The 13,319-nt window shown below is 59.3% G+C and overlaps 1 protein-coding gene across 2 annotated transcripts; it reads right to left on the bottom strand.

Moving 5' to 3' along the window:
- FOXF1 (forkhead box F1) lies at positions 5,097–9,067 on the bottom strand. 2 transcript variants are annotated; one of them, XM_018061820.1, is made up of 3 exons: positions 8,043–9,060; positions 6,447–6,603; positions 5,097–6,350 (listed from the first exon to the last, which is right to left on the bottom strand). In XM_018061820.1, the coding sequence occupies exons 1-3, from the start codon at positions 9,028–9,030 to the stop codon at positions 6,320–6,322; spliced, it is 1,176 nt and encodes a 391-aa protein (XP_017917309.1). In that variant the 5' UTR covers positions 9,031–9,060; the 3' UTR covers positions 5,097–6,319. The 2 variants fall into 2 exon arrangements, with proteins under 2 accessions (XP_017917309.1, XP_013826434.2); XM_013970980.2 differs by having other exon boundaries at positions 5,097–6,603; positions 8,043–9,067.

Raw genomic sequence — 13,319 nt, 5'->3', positions numbered from 1 at the left:
CAGGGGGCGCTGCCGCCCCAGAAGCAGCCAGCGGCGGAATTCCCGGGCCCTCAGAGGCGCTGCCTCTCCCGAGGATGGTCCCTGCTCACCCGCACACCCCTAGCTCTCCTCCAGGGAAGGACTCGCTGGGCCTCGCACCATTTGGACAGAGATGGCCCGCCGTCCCTGCTCACCTGAGTTGGGACCGTGAGAAGGTGTTACTGCAGGATCCAGAAACGTGGGCCTGCTGAACTCTGGGACTTGGTTTGAAACAGAAACGTTGTACCCTCTTCCAGGAGACATCCCAGGGCCTAGACACAGTAGGGCTCCCGGAGTCCCAGCCTCCTCCCTGGTTTTAATGAGACGAGCCTGGGGGGGCGTATCACCACTGTTACTCCTCAGCCACGGTCCAGCCGCAGTGCTTCTCCTGGGCTGCAAGCCCACTGACACAAGGCACTGTGGGAAATTAGCCGCAGGGCGCGGCCACCACCTGCCCCCAGCACCTCCGTCCTCTCAACAGGCTCACCCCGTGCACGTCCTCAGACAGCCTGCTCTGTAGGTCAGAGGGGACCTTGGTGACCATGCCAGCAGGCACACGTGCTCAGTCGATCAGTCGTGTCTGACTCTGCGACCCCATGGACTGTACCCCACCAGGCTCCTCTGTCCGAGAGACTCTCCAGGGGATCCTCCCTACCCAGGGATCAAGCCCGAGTCTCGAGTCTTGAGTCTTCTGCACCGGCAGGCGGATTCTTTACCACTGTGCCCACTGGGGAAGCCCGACCATCCAACATCAGGGTCGTAAACAGCGCCAGCTTTCTGCCTCTACTCAGGGCTTGGGTGCCTTGGCCTTGGTGCACATCACCTCTTCGGGGTGTTGGCATGACCGACCCCAGATATCCTCGGGCTGGAAACTGTGCTGGTCTGTGGATCTGTGACAGCAACGGTGTGTCAGCCGCTGAATCCTGTCTGATCCAGTGGCAAAGGGTAGTGGATGCTCGGCATTCTGAACGAGGGAATTTGTGCCAGCTCGTCCTCTGCCCATGTGTCTTGACAAAACAGTATTCCACATTTGCAGACTCAAGTGTCCCTCTCCCCTGCCCATCCCCAAGGCCCAGAAATCAGTGCGGCTGTGGGCCCACAGTAAGTCAGTGTTCCATCACAGCTTGCCAGCGGGAGATGCTAAGCAAGCCCCTCCCTCCTTAAAACAGCTCAGAACTCTGAGCCATCAATGCCCAGAAGATCCCAGAAGCAGAGCAAGAGGCTGTAGCCAAACGTCCTGCTCCAACTGGTCTCTCTTGTCTTGAGCTTCAACTTTTGTTTGAGTTTTTCTCCACTGGACTAGGGGGAGTTGAGGAAGTGAAGGGATCTCTCAAGGGGGGACTATGGTGGGAACACATGAAAACCAGTTTCATCGTCCCAGAGAGGAGGTGAATGTCAGGGGTCTGAGCTGGGGCTGCTCGGGGAGCTTCCGCACCCCATCCAAAGGCCAGCATGGGGATCAGAGAGACCCCAGTCCCCTGTGCAGACCCTGCCCATCATCATTTCCTCAGCACAGGTAGGAAGCTGGATCATGGACCAGACTTCGACTTCTCCCTTTTTTCACTGGGCCTCGTGGCTGGAGGAAAATGGGTGTCCAGGAGCCACGTGGTATTAATACAGTGGTTGGGAACATGGGCTTTGCATTCAGTTCCACCCCTCACCAGGACTGTCTGGATAAAATCACCTAACCTCCCCAAGCTGCTTTCTTCATCTGGAAACGGGAGCAGTGAGTTATAGGATCTGCATAGGAGGGCCGCTGAGGAGGTAAATGGAGGTGCCATGTAAAGAGGATGGCCACAGGCCAGCCGGGGCACCTCCTGAATGTGAGCGAGCCCTGTGTCTGCGAGCCCTGGCTCCAGGCACTCTGCTCAGCTGCTTCTCCATTAACACCACAAGCCGGCTGGGCCGCTGGACGGGAGGGGGCAGCAGAGGCCACAGTGAGGCATCTTCTCCTAGGCTTTCTCAGGAGCCCAGAGAACTTCGGAGGAGAGACTCTAAACTTGGTGCCCATCAGGACCCCCTGGAAGTCTGTGGGCCTGAGGATTCCTGGGTCCCTCCTCCAGAGGTTCTAACTCAGTGACTCAGCACACACACACATACCCCCCACCCACAGTTGGAGCAGACAGACAGCCCTGGTGTTTCTGATGAGGGCAGTCTCTGAGTCACTCTCTCAGAAGGGAAGCCCTTGAGCTCAGGGGTCTCCTGACCAGAGGTTAGGAGGTCCTGGGGTGGGTCCTTATCGGAACCCCTGATTCAACCCCATGTCAGAGTTCATCTCTTGAGCTAAATGGGATGATGTCTTCTTCCTCCCTGGGAAGGGAGGGAACGAATGTCCAGGTGCATCATATTGGAAGATGGGGAGTCCAGCAGTCCCCAAGCTGGATACTCAAGCCCCTGAGAGGGCAGCCTTGTAAAATATTAGTTCTTGCATCTTGTTTGGTACCCATCCCCACAATGAAGGGGAGAAGGATAAGAAATGCCTGGATCTCATAGCCATTCCCATCTGGGCACCCCAGAGCTAGGCTGTCTTGCTCCTGACAGGCATCACCTCACCCATAGGTCTACATGACATTACTATTAGACAGGAGGAAAAGTGAGGCTCAGAGGTGACGTGGCTTGCCCGGGTCAAGCCTTGTGGGGCTGGGGCTCCAGCTCCGTCCTTGCGTCCTTGCACTACCTCCAGGAGTGCTGCCGGCGGGGAGCCAGGCTTTCAGTACCTCACCTTCCCCACCCCTACCCCTACAGTTTCGCCCCAAGAGCCAAGAAAGCAGCAGGACCCGGCTGGCACTTTCCCTTCCATCTGAAGCGCACACCCTGAGTGCAGACTGGTCTCTGGGCCTGCCTCCGCCAGGGGCCAGGGAGCCAGGACACAGCGCCAAGGCGCTGCTGCAGCTGCTGCCTGGGGCCGCCATGGCCTGCAGCCGAGGCGCGGCTGTGTCCAGGGTGTCGGCCCCTCGCGGAGAGCTGCAGGGAGCTGCAGCCGAGGCGGGATGTATCATCTTCTTATAGAAACCCTATCGAGTTCTGTCCTGGCGCTTCCCCACCCCCAGGCCTGTTACTTTAGGGGGTATTCATACCTTTAGGGTATCTCGTCTGCATTGTTCCAGGACAAACCCTAAAGGTATGCACAGGACTTTTGAATTAATTCTCTGGAGGATGTTCCTAAGCTAGAAGTATACGCACCCACACCCAGGGCAGGCCGTGTGACCACCTTAGAAGCGCGTTTGCGTTGTAGGCTGGTAACTTGCACGAACTGTGCAGGCTTTTGTGTTGGCACCTAGCAGTGGGAGCTTCATCCCGCAGTCCTGGCATGAGCCAGACCAAAATGGGCCTTGGGTCGGCCTCCGCAAGAGCGAATGCAGTCCTGCAAAGCAGGCCTGTGAAATCTTGGTTGTGGATGTGGAAGCAGTTACGCCTGTAGAATCTGGCCCTTCCGGGTTTGCCCGAAGCCAGACTCTCCTCTCTGAGGGGAAGGCTGGACTTTTCTCTCAGCCCCAGGCCCCAGGTCAGGCCCATCCCGGATCACTGGGCTCCCCAGGGCCGGCTTTCCTGCCCCAGTCCCTCTGGATGCCTCCCATCCAGCCTGGCAGGGATGTGAGCGCGCTGCCGAAATGAAGGCGCTGCAGGGGAGACGAACAGGAAAACTGGGGTTCACTGCCGCCCCGGACTCTGGTCCAGTGGCGCCAAAGCCCTGCATTACCAGGGCGCACAAAGGCCTCTGGCTCGCCAAGGAGCCAAGGGAGTGGGTCCGGGGTCTGGAGACGCCTCAGCAGAAGACCAGGGCACGAGCCGACTGGGCCGGCATTGGGTTTCTCCTAATCAGCCCCACTTCCCCGGAGCCTCCATTCTAATTGGGGCGCAGGCTCCAACGGAGGAAGGAGGGGGCCCCTCCCGCCTGCCCGCCGAGGTTGTCTGGATCCCCAGTGCAGTGGCTCCCGCAACGGAGGCCTGAGGGTTTTTCTCTGGCCGGGTTCTCCAGGGCATCAGTGGGGGCAGGGGATAAGGAGAGGTGGCCTCCGCCCCAAAGACAGGGCCTACTCCGTCCGTCCTCGGTGAAGCTGCTCCCCAAGCGCTGCCCGCCGCTCCGGCTGCCTGAGACCCGAGGGACAAAGTCGCCGGCTTCTTCCTGTCCCCTTTATCTCCGAGTTATAGATAGCTGTTAGTTTGGGCATTAATTGCCCATGCGAGTTTATTGATAATTTTGATGTAACAGAGCACCGGAGAAATTGCCCTCATGTCCAAAATGTCAAATTTGAGAAGAACCAGGTTCAGAGGCTCATGACCCCACGACTCGGAGAAACTGTGGTGGGTCTTGAACGGCTGCACCGGCAATGTGACTTTATTGTGTTTGTTTTCCTAGGTAGCTGGGAGTTGGAATAGAAAGAGGGTCAGTAGGGGAGACAGACTTTTTAAAATGGATTTACCCCCTAATGATTTAGGGGGGAAACGTGCCTATCACCTTGCTCTCCCACCAACACAGCCTTTTTCTTGCTCAAAGTTTATTTGCTTCACCATTGGGGAAAACCAAGTGTAGGGCACCAAAAAAAAAAAAAATCCTATCAAAAAAATAACACCTTAGAAGATGCTCCATGATCGATAACAGTTGGAAACAGTAAAGTTTGAAACTCAAAATACATTTCTCATTGGTCCTGGAGTGACCAAAAAGAAAGTGTAAAATGTTGTGTATACATATATGTACGAACACACACACATATATATGTATGTTTTTCCCTGGGGGAGGGAAAACTACAGTCTTTTTTTTAGTTTATTTTTTTTTTAAACAAGAAATGACATTTAGAGGGGCAAAGGGCTCTTTTTAAAAAACAGAAGCCAAGAAAAATAGTTACTCTTGTCCAGATTTCACTTCAATGTGAAATGAAGAGTGAAAAGAGAAGGATTGGCCAGCAAATAAAAAGGGGAAAAAAAGATTAAGAATCATCCATACTTGAAATACAAAAAAGAAAAAAAATAAGACTAGCGATCCCAGGCTGGTTACTGTCTATATTTTGAAGATATTCTGCAATCCCAATAAAATACTCATGCAATTTTATTTCTAGTTGATACAATATAAGGCCATATACAAATGTTACACATTTTTATTTTGTTCTTTTTTAGGAAAAAAATACACAAAAGGCAAAAACATCCTCAAATTGTCATTTTTATACAGTGCAGAAGGAAATTTAAAATACGTGTCACAAACGCTGCACCCCAGCAGCCAAAATACTAAAAAAAGGGGGGGGTCCTTCATTTTATATATATATATATTTATATAAAACATATGGAAATTTGTCTTTACACAGATCAGACTTAGTTTCAAATTTACAATGGATATCTAAAAAAAAAAATTCTACGCGGCAAATATTGCCAACAAAGTTACACCATTAATACTGATAAACGGAGGCGCCTATGCGGTGTTTCGATTATTAGGGAAAGAAAGTAGAATAAATAACAGGATGAGCCTTGCTATGGTTTTTTTTAAAAAGTGCCTTAACCTTTCTGCGTCACCGCAATCCTGACTCAGGGCGCTCTGCGGGCCTTCCCCGTCCCCACGGCGCCCTGCCTGCCTCACGCTCCCACCAGGAGGTTTACAGTAGAGATCGGAGACAGCTGGGTCTCGGGAGAAAAAACACCCACCAAACAAGTCAAAACAAAGTTCGAAACCAAACCAAAAAAAGCCTGAAGAGAAGGAAGGAGAGGAAGGCGGAGGAGGACGGTGGCAGAGGCCGGGAGAGCCGCCTGCTTCTGGGTTCCTGGTTACTTTCCTAAGATGAGCAGTGGCTTCAGAAATGCAAGTTACTCGCACAAGGATCCACCTGTGGCTGACGGGAGGACTTCTGAGGTGGGGAGGGAGAGGGCGACTTCTTGTCGGCCCCTCCTTTCCCTACAAGAGACGGCTCTAAAAAGGAGACGCGCATTCCAAGACATTCTTTCCAAAAAAATTAAAAATAAAACGATAAATACTCAACCAAAAAATAAAAGTATTTGATAATGACGGTTTCACACGTTTGCCTTTCTCCTAAAAACCTTCCCCGACGTTTGCCGTTGGAGGGGGAGATGGGGAGAGACCATAGCAGAAATGCGTGTTCAGATGTTGAGAGTTCTTCCCCCACACAGCACCTTCTCAGCCGGTTTCAGTCGGATCAAAAATAGATACTTATTTATCAACAGCTGCAGTCAGATCAGGCCCCCGCCACCACCATTAAAAAAAACTGTTGAGGGAGTGGTGGTGGGGGGGAGCTGCCGACCTCGCTCGGTCTTTGCCTCACGGGATCCCTTTCCCAATAATCCGGTTGGGGAGGGGTCAAACCCTTTTCTTCTGCTGACGGTTATACCTCAAAAAAAAAATAAAGCAGTTTCTGGTGACGGGTTCCGAAGTCCCTGCGCCCAGCCAGCCCCTGCCCGGAGGGGCCCCGGAGCTGTGGCCTCACATGACGCAGGGCTTGATGTCTTGGTAGGTGACCTGCTGGTGGTAGTAGGAGCCGCCACCGGCCGAGTGCATGGACGAGGATGCCATGGTGTTGAAAGAGAAGACGAACTCCTTTCGGTCACACATGCTGGGCGACTGCGAGTGATACCGCGGGATGCCTGCGGGGGCGAGGCAAGAGGAAAGGGGGCGTTAAAGGGTGGCCTCCGGAGGCCCGGGCTCCAGGTGGAGAAGCACCGTCACTGTGGGGCGCGCCCCGGGGACAGGCCTGCCAGGCTCGGCGCTGGGCCGAGGCCTCCCCACGTCCCAGTTCCCGGTTTCAGGTCTCAGTCGGGCCGGCACCCAGAGGGAAGATTCCCCAGACACGGTCAAGGATCCCTGCAACCCTGGGTGCCCGCTGCCCCGGCCTCTCCCTCCGTGGACACTGAGCCTGGCTTGGGAGGCTTCCGGTGGCAGATGGGGAAGGGGTGAGAGGGGCCAGCAGAGAAGGTCCAGCGGCCTCCACTTCCAGGGCAGCCTGAGGCCTGGGCCTGGCGCCGGGCAGCCACCTTCCAGCCCCTGGAGGCGGCGGTGTCCCCAGAGCAGTGAGCCAGGCCAGCAGGGGCCAACACAGGGGCAAAGAGGGCTTCTCCAGAGGAAGGGTCTTCGGGGAGCGGAGCCTGCAGGACCTCTGGAACCCTGGCTGGAGTTTGAAGCAGCCCCAGTTGTGCGACCCCCGTGGAGAGAGCCCTCCATTCTCCAGGCCCGGATCCTGCCTCCCGCTGGCTGCTGACAGCTGACTCCTGACAGGCCCCTGCTTGGATCCCTCCAAGCTCTTTCAAGAACCAGACCCAGAAGGCTACTAGCGCGTGCGGAGACGGAGACGGAGGGTCCAGAGGAGAAGATGGCTGTGCATCCTTTTTTCTCAGGGGGGATTGGAAGCGGAGCGGTACCTGTGGGCCTGGAAACCTGGATCCTGAGAAACAGTTTGTTGGGGCCCGAAGCTCAGACCTTCGATCTGGGCCCCTCTCAGCCTCTATTGCCACAGAAAGCCCCAAACTCAATGTTCGTACACCCCAGGCTTGGTTCCCGAAAGGCCCGGCTCTGAGCTTCTGAGCGCCAGCGCCAAGCCCCACCGGCTTTGGGCCTAACTCTTCCGTCCTGCTCGGCTCAGAGCAGAGGCGGCTCTCCCAGAGCAGGGCGAGCGAGCCAGCTGCCCTGGGGACGGGCCAGCTCCATCCTGGGAACTTGCCCAGGTGTCAGGGGGCTAAGGGACCTGAGGGGACTTAGAAGATTGCAGTCTAAGTCTCTGAGGTGAGGATGGGGCCTACCTGGCCAGGCTGGGGCTGCCAGCACATATCCGGGCATTGAAACAGAAAGGAAAAGGGAATGTTAGTCTATGGGGGGACTCCAGGCTGCCCTCAGCCCTCAGACGGGGCGAGGTGGACAGAGAGACAACTTGGGGAGCTGAGGCCTCCATGGTGCAGCTTGGGGACTGGCGCCGCAGGCTCCAGACCCGGGCGCCAGCAGTCTGGGGGCTAGGTCTGTAGTGCGCTCACAGATGTCCACCACACCTCTCCTACCGCCCAGTCCTGGGGACAGCTCGGGGCTCCCCACTCACCTTGCAGCTCAGCAGGGGCGTTGTGACTGTTCTGGTGCAGATACGGCTGGTCCAGGGAGTGCGTGGAGAGGCTGCCGGACAGGGGGTTGGCCGCGGGGTTGCAAGGGGACAGGGGCTGCTGCTTGATGTAGGAGGCGCCGCTGTTGAGCGCCGCCGAGGCAGAGGGAGGCCAGGCGGCCGCGGAGCCGGAGTAGACGGCGTGGGGCTCCATGACCCCGCCTGCCGCCGCGGGCAGCAGCGGGGAGGCGGGCACTGAGCCGTCGTGGTGCGGGTACTCGCCGGCCGCCGTGCCGCCGCAGCTGCCCATGTACGAGTGGCCGCCGTTGGCGGGCAGGTGGGGCACCGAGTGGCTGGGCAAAGCCATGCCGTCCACGTTGCCCGGCAAGTGGCCGTTCATCATGCCCAGACCTCCCTCCAGCGCCAGGCTGTTGGGCGGGCACGAGAGGCCGCCGGCAGAGCCCTGGAAGCTGTAGGTGTCCGGGAGGTGGTTGAAGCCGAGCCCGTTCATCATGCTGTACATGGGCTTGAGCGCCTGGCATTTCCTTCGGAAGCCGCGCGGCCGCCGCCGAAAGGAGCCCTCCTCGAACATGAACTCGCTGGCCGGGTCGATGGTCCAGTAGTGGCCCTTGCCCGGCCGCCCGAGGCCCTTGGGCAGCTTGATGAAGCACTCGTTGAGCGAGAGGTTGTGGCGCACGGAGTTCTTCCAGCCCTGGTAGGAGCCGCGGAAGAAGGGGAAGCGGCTCTGCAGGAACTGGTAGATCTCGCTGAGCGTCAGGCGCTTGGTGGGCGAGCTCTGGATGGCCATGACGATGAGCGCGATGTACGAGTAGGGCGGCTTCTCCGGGCGCCGGATGCCGGCGTTCGTCTTCTTGGCCTTGGACGGGCCGGACGACGCGGGGTCCATGGCCGCGCCGCCTCCCCCGCCGCCGCCGCCGCCGCCGCCGCCGCCGCCGTGCGGTGGCTGCTGCTTCTCGGGCGCCGAAGACATCGGGTGGCTGCTGCCGCCGCCGCCGCTGCCGCTGCTGCTCTGCGCGGCCGACGAGTCGGGAGGAGGAGGAGGAGGAGGAGGAGGAAGGGGAGGGGGAGGGGGAGGGGGCCGAGGGGGAGGGGGCTGCGCGCGCGGGGCTGGCTACACCTCTGCCGTCATCGGCGGCCGCTTCTCCGGAGCGAGCCTCGGCGCGCCCTCCCCCGCCCGCCCGTCCTCCCCGAGGAGCGGCCGGGTCCGCGGGCGGTTGGCGCAGAGCCCCCCGCTCTCCCTCCCGCTCCCTCCTCCCCCTACTCTCCTCCCTCTTTCCCTCCCGCCCTCCCACAAGGGAAGGAGCCGAGCAGAGGCTGAGAGCAGCCTCTTTGCAGCCTGGGCGGAGGCCGCGAGGAAGCCCCCACCACACACACACACACACCGGTTTTTTTTGAGGGGGGAGGCGCCCCCCTCTCGGGCCTGTGGCCGTGCGCCCCCGCGGGGAGCAGCGCTCGGTCCTCGCCACCCGCGGCGCTCGGCTCCACGACTCCAGCCGAGGCCGCCCGCTCCGTGTCGTCTCTCGGCGGCGGCGTCTCGCGCGGGCCGGCGTAAGACCCTCCAGGAGTTCCCTCCCCTCCCAGCCCCCCTCCGGCACCCCGCGGTGGTGGGCGCTTAAAGGGCCCCCACCCTCGCCTCCCAGCGGCCGCCTGCGGAACCCGCCCCGCCTCCACCAACCTGGCGAGCAAGTGTTAATGCGCCCTCGGCCCGGGGTTCAGCCCAGCTGCGCGCTGGCCACCCCCTCCCCGCCCCCCACCCCGCCTTCCCTACCCGGGCCGCGCGGAGGAAAACGCAGCCGGAGTCCCGGGCCTTCCCCGACGCGTACTTCCCGGTGGCGAATCGCAACTGCAGTGGCGGCTGTGACCGCCGGGTCGTGGCCATCGCGGGCACAGCCGGCTCGGCTACGAGTCCCCGCGGCCGGCGGGCGGGTGTTCCAGCGAGGGACCGCCTACCCTCTCTCCCCGCCCCGGGAAGGACTGCGCCGCGCCTGGGACTTTTCGGACTCGCCCAGCAGCGCGCGAGCAGGCGGGCAGCCGCTGGAGCCGAGCGCGGGCGGAAAACGAAAGCGCAGGGCGGATCGCTGCAGCTTTGTCTCCGGCGCCGCGGGTCGTTCGGGGAGCGAGTGAGAACCTCTGGCCTTGCGGGGAACCAGGACCCCACGGGCTCCTTCAACAAGTGGCGGGGCGCATTCACTAACGTGCACTCGTGCGTACACTGATGCACAGGCAAACGCGGTAAATTTCGCAGACTCAGACCTGCAAACACAACCGCGTTCGTTCCCACTCACGCACACATGGCGTTCAGGCATGTGCGTGCCCACTCACGCGCTCGCTCACGCACACACAAAAGGCCCAAAGGAGCTTCAGTTCGCACCTACTCTCACTCGTGTGTACACCAGCCACGCTCTGATGTGAGTCCACACATAGCTCAGCTGACACCCCCACCCCCAACATACACGCTGAAAACCCGCCTATTTGGCCCCGCGATGCTTGTGTCCCCGCTTCGCAAGAGCAGGTTCCGATTTCTCGCAGATGGTAAAGGCCCTGGCAGGAAGTTTATACGGCCCAACGTAAACACGTTCTGGGGGATTCTTTAATAATAATAATAGAATTCCTCGTGCGCGGGGGGGAGTTGGCCTAATGCCCCTGTGGGCTCGGCCTGCCGCCGCCGCGGGGGCCTCTGACACTGCGCGCCAGGCCAGGTTCCGGAAGGCAGTCTGCGCGGGCGGGGAGCGCGGGCCTGGGCGGCCCTCGCGCGCCAGGCTGCCCGCAGCAGGGGGCTCGCACGCAGCCCTCCTCCGCCACCCTCCGGGCGCAGGGGTGCGGGCTAGGACGAGGTGGGGGGCGGAGGCGCCGAGCGCAAGACGGCGCAGGAGCCGGGCGCGACGTCGCACGCGGGGAGCCAGGTGAGTGCCGTTCGCTCCGCAGACTTCCGAGGAAGGAGGCGAGGGGTATTTTCGCGGGTCATCTCGAGGAGCCAGGACACCGTGCCCCGGCGCAAGCAGGGGCGAGAGGCGTGTGCTGGGCTCGAAGTGTGGCACCGCGGCGCTTTTCAAAGCCCACCGGCCTCCCTGGTTTCTCTGGCCTCCTTGTCACCCGCTGACCCAACCGTCTCTCGCTCCGACGCCTGCAGCCTCGGCGGTAGACGCCTCGTCGCCTTCGGGGCGCCTGGCACGTCCGTGCGAGGAGCTGGGCGTCTCGGCGGCGTAGCTTACCCTAGCGGAGCGCGCTCTAGGCAAAGCCACCTTCTGTGCGCCGCGCTTCCGCTCTGCTCTCCCAGGGTCTCGGCTCCGCACGCTGGCAGGGGCCGGCTGGGGAAGGGGGGAGTGAGAGACGTGACCGCGTAGTATGTGGTTGTGTCTTCGCGCAGGGAGACGCGCGCTGGAGACCCATCTCCGCTTGACACAGCCCGGCCGGCACCCGCCGAACGCAGGCATCCTGAGCACGGCGCACGGCCTCCATCCGTCTTTCCAGAGAACACCCCTCACACGGCTCAGGCGCCCCAGCGCTCGCACGAGAGCTCAGGCCCTGCCTACTCGCTGAGGACACACTTTCGGTTACTTGCAAACACTGCTGCCCTGTACGTTCGCCCACGCACAGCCGGCCGCACAAGCACGGCAGCTCCTCTCCCGCGCGCACACGTCCACGCACACGCACTTTCATATTCTCTCTCTCCATCACTTTTTTTTTTTCTTCCACCAAATGGCCGCTGTAGGGTAGGAGGCCCCGCGGCGCCGGGAGGGAAGTTCCCCGCGAAGGGGTCCGATACCGCCCGCTGCTGGGAACGCGTCTGACCTTTATAGAAGAGAAGCTAACCAGGGAGATGGTCCTCTCCCAAAGCAGCGAGGGGCGAAGGCTCCCAGAAAGTGATAGTGACACCTCCCTTTCTCTCGCTCCTCCCCCACTGACAGCTCGCCTCCAAAATGAGGGGACTGTATGGAGCATGAAGATGGGGGGCCTTTTCCCAGCAACTCCCTTCCCTCTAGGCCCTCTCTTAGGTGGGGAGAGGGCTGCAGAGTTCATCCTTGGGCTAACCGCAGATCAGTTTTCCTAGCTCCTGCACATCACTGTTTCTCACTGGCTCCCTGTGGGGGCTCCTGTGGGTTGGGAAAAAGCTTCAGCGTTCCTAGAAGGAAGTGTGGAGCTGGGCCCCACCTGGCCCCCATTTACCCCTGAGGTCTAGCAGTAGAACAGACTTTGCAGGGGAAAGGCCAGCAGTTACCGCGCCCAGGGAGGGGCTGAATGGCCTCGGAGCCTCAGGAGTGTGGCAGACAGAGGCTCTCCCTGCCCCGACATCTCCACCGGGGCAGCAGGTAAAGGGGGAGGAAATGTGCGCCGGCTCTGTGATCCGGAGGCCCCCATTCTGGAGAGAACCTCAGGCATGGCAAGGAGGGCTTTCGAGGCGCCCAGAGACCAAGCTTTCGGCTCTTCAGATGCTCGCGAGAGCTCTCTCAGATCGTAGGTTTTGGAAATGGAGAAACTGAGGCCCTGGCCTGGCTGGGCCCCGTGCTGCCAAGCGAACACCTCTCCGTGGTTCTTCTCCACCTCCAAAGGCTGGCTGTTGGAATTTTGCCCTCCCAGATGCCTCCTTACAGGCCTGGGGTGGAGGGAGTGAATTTTAGAAATGCTTCCTTTGCCCCCACCCCCATCCCTGGCTTTCCAGGCTCAAGGGTACTGAGACCCATGCCAGAACTGATGGCGGTAGAATAATAGACGCCACAAGCACATGGTAATAACAGAACTTACCGACTGTTGGCCACGCACCCAGTGTTGAGCTTTGCCTTATGAACGCCTCTCAGATGCTCTTAACCCTTCTCTGGGCTGTGACTCCCTTTGATAAGCTGTTGAAATCTACAACCTTACACACACCCCTTCCAAAGGACATATACCTGCGACGTTTGTAGAATGATTTTCAGGGTTTCACCAAATTCGTGGAGCCCACCTGTGAATCCACAACTTCGCATCCATAAACTGAACCCAAGACTCTGGCTAACAGCCCTGAAAAATACTTTTCTAACCTTAACAGATGGTCCTCCCAGGTCAATATTGTCCCTTCCTTTACAGATGGATTCAGTGACGTTGCCCCGTGTCCTAGGTCGCCCTGCAGAATTAGGATACAGCCCCCGAGAACAGGGCAGAGACCCTCTACCTGTAGACCTACAATCGGATGTGGTCTGGGTTTGAATCCAGCCTTCAGTGTGTAGGAATGTTGCATAAGCCGTTTGTGCATTAGTTTCTCCTAGTTTGTTGTTGTTGTTGTTT

Source organism: Capra hircus, chromosome 18 (genome assembly GCF_001704415.2).
Source record: "Capra hircus breed San Clemente chromosome 18, ASM170441v1, whole genome shotgun sequence".
NCBI lineage: Eukaryota > Metazoa > Chordata > Mammalia > Artiodactyla > Bovidae > Capra > Capra hircus.
Note: the sequence above shows the minus strand (reverse complement) of the source record. Positions and strands in the feature narration are given on the sequence as shown.